This window comes from Psammomys obesus, unplaced genomic scaffold (assembly GCF_907164565.1).
Source record: "Psammomys obesus unplaced genomic scaffold, mPsaObe1.curated_primary_1811, whole genome shotgun sequence".
NCBI lineage: Eukaryota > Metazoa > Chordata > Mammalia > Rodentia > Muridae > Psammomys > Psammomys obesus.
Genome location: NW_026589732.1, coordinates 1,504,244 through 1,512,802, shown reverse-complemented (window position 1 = coordinate 1,512,802; position 8,559 = coordinate 1,504,244). Strand labels below are relative to the sequence as shown.

Sequence of the window (8,559 nt, the reverse complement as noted above, 5' to 3'; positions counted from 1 at the left end):
TTGGGAGAGGGTCTCTCTGACGGAAGATACCCTCCGGGGATCTTTCAAAACCACTCTATTAGTAAACAATATATTTGAATGAAAGTGTCATTATGAAACCTGTATTTTGTATGATGACTATGCATTAATAAGGCTTTTTTTAATTAAAAAAAAATGCTGGGCAGATCTCTGTGAGTTCAAGGCTAGTCTGGTCTTCTTAGCAAGTTCTAGACCAGCTAGAACTATATAGTGAAACCCTGTCTCAAACAATGAAAAAAAATGGACTGGTAGATGGCTCAGTGGCTAAGTATACTTGTAGTCAAGCCTGAGGACATGAGTTTGATCCCAGGACCTCAGTCTGGACAGCAACAGCACTCATCCACTGGACCATCTCACCAGGCCCCTAACTTCCTTAGTTTTCTTTAGCCAAACAAAGCCAAGTTTACTAAAGCTGTAAGTCCTTACACAGAAATACAATAAATACAATTTGGAATAAATTTTTTTTGGGGGGGTAAACAGTTTCCTTTCCATCTAATATATATCTAATATGGCCATTTATTCATTCACTCATTTTCTCGATGGAGGGTAAATTTTATTACACATCAACACATGCCCTTGGTGATTGCAGGGGTTGAGAATAAGCAGTGCTATACTCCTTCCGCTTGAGGACTCCTTGAAAAGAGAAGACCTAGATACTTACAGGTCATTCAGATGATGGAGGCCTATCAAAGAGAGCAGTCTATAAAGAATGTGCCAGTGACGTAAAGCTTACCGGAACTCTCCCCGATCTTTAATTTAACCCATTCTGAAAGGGTTCGTGATGCGAACTCACTAGGCAGTAATTTCTGGAAGTAAGATACCTTGTCTATTGGGTGAGGATTATGAGCATCTATTACAGAGCACTCTTCTCGTTGTTTGGCATAGGGTCTCATTATACAGCCACAGCTGCCCAGGAACCCTCTATATCAGATCCGCCTGCCTCTGCGTCCTCAGCTCTGTGATCACAGCAGAGAAATCATTTTAACCATCTTTTCAAAAGTTTGTTTGTTTATTGCTGAAGGCACCAGTATGGAGGTCAGAGAGCAGCTTGCAGGAGTTGTCTTTTTATCCCGTGGGACTCGTGGGGGTCATCCGTCTTGGTAGTAAAGCGCTGTACTTGGTGAGTCATCTCCCCGACCCCACACAACAGTTTTCGGAAGTCCAAGTCTCCCTGGGCGGTGGTGACGCACACCTTTAATCCCGGCGCTCCGGAGGAAGAGGCAGGTGGATCTCTCTGTGTTTGAAGACAGCCTGGTCTACAGAGTGAGTTCCAAGACAGCCAACGCTACACAGAGAAACCCAGTCTCAAAAAACCAAAAAAAAAAGAATAAATAAAAATAAAAACACAACAACAAGAGAAAGCAGGAAAGAGAAAGGGAGGGAGGGAGGGAGGGATGGAGGAAGGGAGGGAGAGTCCAGAGGTCTCTCTTCATTGTCCTGATTTTATTTCATTTGAGTCAAAGTCAAATCTATTTTTATTAAAGTCCAAGTCAAGTCTATTTTCATTATTTTTATTATTATTTTTTTTTTGATGTGAGGGTCTCATGTAGCCCGGGATAGCCTTGGACTTGTTGTGTAGCAGAGGATGGACGCCCTAACGTCTTCCTTCTAGCTTCTGAATACTAGGTGTAAAGGAATGCCCCACCACACCCAGCCAGTGTGATGTGTTTCTTCCCTAAGGAATGAGGAAGGACAGGAATGGAGCTGAAGAACTCAGTCCAGATCACCTGCCATCACGGGTGTGGGAATATGGAAAGAACTCCCCTCTCAGCCTGCTGGTGGGTAAGCCCTGCCTCTCCAAAGATGGAAAGAGCCCCATTCTTCCTCTTCTTATCTCTCGGGGGGAGAACTGTCAAGGAAAGTTCTTATCCTAGCAGGATCTGATGGTCTGATGGGGGGGGGGGGATGCCAAACTAGAGGTCAGAGTGCCACTCATGTCATTCCTGTCCTCAGGAAGCTCTTCTCTGGGCTCCAGTTTCCCTGCATGTTAAATAGAGAGGTTAAGTTGATCGGTACCCAAAGCCCCTTTTCTATAGCTCACAAAGCACAAGCTCATTGATATGTTATATTGTGTTAATTCCTCAATCAAGAATCATCAGGGAATCTCTGGCCATAAATTTGTCTCCAGTGATGGAAATCAAAACACTTAATTCTCTTACAGTTTTGGTTGTACACTCTGAACCCTTACATGAGGGCTGTCTGAGAAATTGAGTCAAAGGAAATGGCTCCTAAATTCCTCCTGGGATCTAAATGGAAAACAAGACAGGCTATGACATAAGTTGCTATTTCCTCTGTGATCAAACTAAAGAACACAAATGTCAATATTAAATTAGGTATGCATACTTTTTGTTTTTGCCTCTCAGTGCACATCACAGTAAATCCATTGCTCTTAGATTTAGTTCATTATGTGGAAAGAACAGGAAACATAATAGTCTTAGAAATACAGTATTTTTAGAGTTCCAAGTGACTTCACAAATGGGACTTAAAACACTCAGCATGCGGATAAGGACAAAAATGAGGGGTGTAAGATATGAAATGGCTCCACCCAAAGCTGACTCCTGGAGGCTTATTTCCTAATTTACCTCACCTGCATTCACTGTGACCGGCTGACGATACCCCCTGTGCTAAATAAATAGATATATAAACAAGCACTACTTAAAAGCCTAAAATGGGGAGCCCATCTTTATTAGTGTCCTGCAAGACAATTAGAGGGCCATGCAAGGGGAAGAAGGCCAGGTTTACCAGCATGAGCGTTTCTGACACGGACACAATCCTCCTAGACTGGCTTCAGACCAGCCAGGCTTGTTGATTAATTCCTTCCTTGTCACTCAAGGCAGACAGGCAGCAAGCCTTCCTAGGAATTTTAATGAGAATTACATTGCCCTGGGGCCGAACAGAAGTCAGTGAAGAGCACCTGTTGCTTTTGCAAGAGGACCCAAGTTCCATTCCCAGCACCCACAGGGGGCGCAAAGCCATCTGCAACTGCAGTTCCAGAATATGCAACACGCTCTTCTGGCCTCCCTGAGCATCAGGCGTGCACATGATGCACAGACATTTGTGTGGGCAAACACTCATACACATAAAATAAAAAATAAATCTAAGAATCACACTGCCTTTTAGCAGATCAGCCATTTTCTACATGGACATAAACAGGTGCCTCTTTAATTGAGCATTGGATAAACACAATTCAAGTGTTAAAAATCTGTTTGTTTTTCATCCAGAAGTATTTTTTTTTGTTAAATTAATATCTTCTTTGATCTGTGAATCCAAACTACTCAAAAGTATCTCAGTAACTGGGGGAAAAAGTATTTCCACATCAAAACTAGGTCAGTATTTGGAGTCTAACTTATTGGAATTATGTAATTAAAACTTTTTTTCTTCCCAATCTGTGTTGCCTCACTTTTCAGGTGCAAATCTGCTTATTGATTTTGTTTTGTTTTGTTTTGTTTTTCAAGACAGGGTTTCTCTGCGTAGCCTCCACTGTCCTAGAACTTGCTTTGTAGACCAGGCTGGCCTCAAACTCAGAGAGATCTTCCCACTTCTGCCTCTGAATACTGAGGTTAAAGGCTTGAACCATCATGTGGCAAGATCTGCTTGTTGTTACACTCTTTCCTACCTTGGATAATACACAGACTGGCTCTTTTGTTATCTGTTTTAGTATGGTCTCATTGATGTGGCAAATACCATAACCAAAAGCAACTTTAGGAAGGAAATAGTTTATTTCAGCTTATAGCTATCGTCCATTACAAAGGGAAACCAGGGCAAGAATTCAAGGCAGGAAGCTCCAGGCAGGGACTAAAGCGGAGGCCAAGGAAGAATGCTGCTTACTGACTTGCTCAGCAGGCTTTCTTCTACAATCCAGGATCGATTGTCAAGGAATGGTACTGCTCAGTGGGCTGGGCCCTCCCACACCAATCACTGATCAGGAAAATGTCCACAGACTTGGCCACAGGACAATCTGATGGAGACATTTTCTCAACTGAGGTTCCCTTTTGCCAGGTGATCTAAGCTTGTGTCAACTTGACAAAAATCTAGGCAGCACACTATCTGACCACACGTGATGATATATTGACATTCACACATTCCAAGCTATTATGCCCTCCTCAGTGACACAAACAGATTTCAAAATGCACAGACTGTCAGAAGTGGAAGGGACTTTAGAGCATCTAACCATAAACCTTTCCCATACTACTCAAAAAAGTGAAGTTGCAATGAAACAGACTTGCCCCTGGTTTCGCGGGCAATGAGAGGCATTGTCAAGCGTGACCTTTCCAGGTTCCTTCTGCAGCACTCACTTGTGAAGGCTTGGCTGGGGCTCTTCCTTAGGAGTCAGCCCCTCCCACACCACGGCTGCCCCTGCTTGTCCACTGTGTGAATTATAGCTGCAAATACTAAGCAGAAGAGCTTTCCCTCCTTCCCTAACCCCAGGGCACTGTCAGTCAGGAAGGTGGGTAGGGTCGTTTTTCTAATATTATCAATTGACCTCATAGTAAATTAGTGTTCTTATTTAATCCCCAATTCATTGTTGCGATATAGTGTGCACTCAAGAAAAGAACATCCTGATATTGAATTATGTGAAAAATTCTGATTCGTGTCTGAGAACTCTCACGCTGGACTTAATTTCCTCTCATCTGTACAATGCTGATCAGATTTGAACTTGGCTCACACTTGCTGTATTCCAAGGTCTGCATTGGAATATTCAAGGATCAGTCACGTCCAAAAATGAGGATACAGAAATAATTCGGGAGATGTTAAGAGCTCACTCTCTGGGCTTCTAGAAGTCTAGGTATGAAACTCACAAACTGAACTCAGTAGCTGAGGATAATGACTTTGAACTCTGATTTCTTTTTTTTGGGGGGGGGTTGTTTGTTATTTGAGACAAGGTCTTTAGTTCAGATTGTCCTTGTAATTATTTTGTAACTCAGGCAGGCCTTAAACTTGCAGTAGTTCCTCTGCCTCTGTCTCCCGAGGGCTGAGATTACAAGGGTTGAGGTCAGGACCTCGAACTCTTTGTTTGCTTGTTTTGGGTTTTGAGACAGGGCTTCTTTGTAGCTCTGGCTGTCCTGGACCTCACTCTGTAGACCAGGCTGGCCTCCAGCTCAGAGATCTACCTGCCCCTGCCTCCTGAGTTCTGGGCTCGAAGGTGTGCGCCACCACCCTGACCTTGAACTGCTGAGCTGGGATCACAAGTGTGCACCACTGTGATGGTTAGTTTTTGTCACCTTGACACAAGCTGGAGTCACCTAGGAAAAGAGAAACTTAGCTGAGGAATTGCCTCTCTGAGACTGTCCTGTTGGTGGGTTTGAGGGGCATTGTGACACTGATGGAGGAGGCCACCTGGCAGGTGGTCCTGGGTAGGAGACTATACAGGTTGCTACTGAGCCTGCCCAAGCTAGCCCTAAGGGAAGCGTCTCTGCGTGGTCTCTGCTTCAGTTCCTGCCTCTCCTTTCCACTTTCAACCCCTGCCCTGGCTTCCCTGGACTGTACCAGGTTAGGCGAAATAAACCATTTCCTCCCCACGTTGCGTTGGTGTTTATCACAACAGAAAACAGATAAACAGTCACTACAAGAGGTTTATGCGGTGCTGGGGATGGAACCTAAGGCTTCATACATGCTAAGTAAACGCTTTGGCAAATGAATTACATTCCTAAGTTGTTTCCGACTGGCGTGTTTTAAATTTCGAACCCAGAAAATGAAGATTATATATGGGTACTCTATAAATGCCAGCACACACCTCCCCACTTGACAGCATAAGACAACTTTACAGGTGCCACCGCGGCCGACTCAAACACCAAAACCAAAACAGTCCGGATCCACCCAAGGCTCAGAGACCTAAGACCGCGGCCGCCCCCTTCAGGTCTCCCTGCTTTAAACGCACTCTGGCTGGATGAGGATTGTCTCTCGCAGGTTCCCGTCGCAGGACGAAAACGAGGGGTGGGACAGGAAGTGGAGTCTGGCTGAGTTCCGGACGCAAGGCGGCCACTGGAGGAGAGCGCGGTGCGGCGCTTGCAGGCTTTGAAGTCGTAGCCGCAATGTTCCGGATCGAGGGCCTCGCACCGAAGCTGGACCCGGAGGAGATGAAGCGGAAGATGCGCGAGGACGTGATCACCTCCATTCGGAACTTCATCATCTACGTGGCCCTGCTGCGAGTCAGTGAGTGTCCTTCTGGGCTGTGACCGTGAGGCCACGCGTCCACCCCAGCCCAGCACGCGGTCGTTGGACCTTGAACTGAGCATCCTGAGGAGATCGAGGTGCTTGGACGTCCAGGGCGGCCCAACTGCGGGCATCCTGGGGGTCTGCGGGTCGTGAGGATGTGCCAAGTGCACGGGGTGGCCGAGGGCGTGTGGTTAAGTCTCCTTGGCTCGCCCGACGCTTGTGTTGAAGGAGCTTCCACGTGTTATCCCTAGAGCAATACCTTCGTTTTGCTAACCTAGAAACGGTCCCTGAGAAGTGGCTGACCGAAAGTCATTTGACGATTCAGAGAATGAACCTCATCTAGAATCCCGAGCTCTTAATTCGGTACCAGGCGCTTCTCTTAATGTGCTTGCCTTTGAAATATAAAAAGATTTGCTTTCTTTGTGTTTATTTATACAGAGGCTAAATAAATAATTGTCTTTTTTCCTTGGGGAATACCTGAAGCATTTTGTCACCATTAACAAAAGTTAATTTCGTTACTTGATCTATGTCCCTTTTTAAAAATGAGAGCTTGAGTTCAAAGGGCACATATGCAAGGTTAAAAGACACAATGACAAATTAGAAAGCGGGGCCCGTCTAGGCTCACTGAGTTTTTTGTTTTTTTTTTAAGCGAGCAGCCTTATAGCCCAGTTCTCTAATAAGATTAACATAGAAGACTGGAGTTAGGCTTCTCCTGGAAGGCGCTGAAAACGGTGCCTCACTCTGGTGCCTCTTTTGCTGTATTCTCTCGGTATTGCTGGCTTCGCCAGGATGGCGTCTTGAGAATACAAACACCCAAATCATTTTGCTCATCTGACAGCTTCTTGAAATTGCTTTACCTTTACCTTGGGTTAGCTGCCAAGAAGATATTAGTTTTGTGGTCTTTGTATTGGACGTGCACTGATTTGTCATTATTTAGAGTTTTTTTTTTTTTTTTTTTTTTTTTTACTTATAACTGGGCACGGTGGCACATACCATTAATCCCAGCACTTGGGAGGCAGAGGACTCTGGATCTCAGTGAGTTCAAGGCAATCCTGGTCTACAAATCAAGTTCCAGGATAGCCAAGGCTGTTACACAGAGAAACCCTGTCTCCAAAAAAAAAAAAACAACAACAACAACAAAAAAAAGATTTTTATTTATGTGTTGTCTTCGTGTCTGTATATGAACCCCATGCCTGCAAGGTGCCTGCACAGTCCAGGAGGCATTGGCACTTGTCCCTGGAACTGGAGTTAAACGGGCAATTGTAAGCTGCCAGGTGTGGATGCTGGGATCTGAACTCGGGTCCTTTTTAGTGACATTGCACACATTTAAATGCTGAGTCATCTCTGGCCCAGTAATGTCACTTCAGTGTTCCGTTCAGCTCTATGTCTACTGATCAGTCAAACCAGCATAATAACTGGTGACAGGTAGAATCAGAGAAAACAGTAGGTGTCTGCTCTTCCGCTTAATTCCTTGGGGGAGAGGAGGCTGTCCCTATCCTGTATCTTCTCCCAGCATTGGGAATGGAACCTAATACCCATCTGTTTCCTCTTGAATCTTGCCCTATTTAGGTTAAAATAAATAAGCCCCGAGTTAGAGGTATGCCTTGGGGGTAAAGGAGCGTGCAGGGCCCTGGGATCAAGTCCTTGTAGTGCAAAATTGGTAAAAGGTCCCCACAGGAAAGGACGGAAGGAAGAGTGCAATACTGTATGGGCGTGTTCACTTGATGGCCCTGGTGGCTGAGGGACACGAGGTGGGCAGCTTTGCAAAGCAGTGGATCTCTTTTGGCATGTAGTGCAGGTCTGATCACAGTTTGAAAGTTGTTTTTAAAACCATATTTCACAATTTTTTACCCCTCCCCCCAGGGGCAACATAGCCTGTGGACTCACAGAATAGAGCCTAATTTAGGGTTTTTCTTTCAGCTCCATATGTCTTAAAGAAATTGGACAGCATATGAGGATTGGGAGTCGGCGTGTGGCGTGAAGAGCCTGGTGGTGGTTTCTCTTCCTGTCTGCTGATGAATTGGCCCAGAAGGGTGTAAGACTGATTAAATGGACATGAAAACTTGTTAAGAACAAGTTGGGAGCTGACCTTCATAGCTGAAATATAAAACTATTTGGGAAGTGCAAAAAGATGTCTTGTGGTCATGGTGTGCCCTTAAGCCTGTGATAACACACCTCTGTGAGTGTTGATGGAATTGTAAGTAATCTCAAATTCTAAGGGGCTTAAGTCTGAAATGGTACTGTCTTGGCAGTCATTTCTGTTTACAACTTGTGTTCAAAGTGTATTTGTGAAGAGTCTGTTTGATGGAAGTCAACATACACCACAATGACATTTAAGCACAAGACCATCAGTCTATATTTTTAATAAACATTCTGATGAAGAAA

At 44.8% G+C, this 8,559-nt stretch overlaps 1 protein-coding gene across 1 annotated transcript; it reads left to right on the top strand.

Moving 5' to 3' along the window:
• The first annotated feature begins 5,965 nt into the window (after nucleotides 1-5,965).
• Tomm5 (translocase of outer mitochondrial membrane 5) lies at nucleotides 5,966-8,559 on the top strand. The gene is made up of 2 exons (XM_055605226.1): nucleotides 5,966-6,171; nucleotides 8,095-8,559. The coding sequence occupies exons 1-2, from the start codon at nucleotides 6,051-6,053 to the stop codon at nucleotides 8,127-8,129; spliced, it is 156 nt and encodes a 51-aa protein (XP_055461201.1). The 5' UTR covers nucleotides 5,966-6,050; the 3' UTR covers nucleotides 8,130-8,559.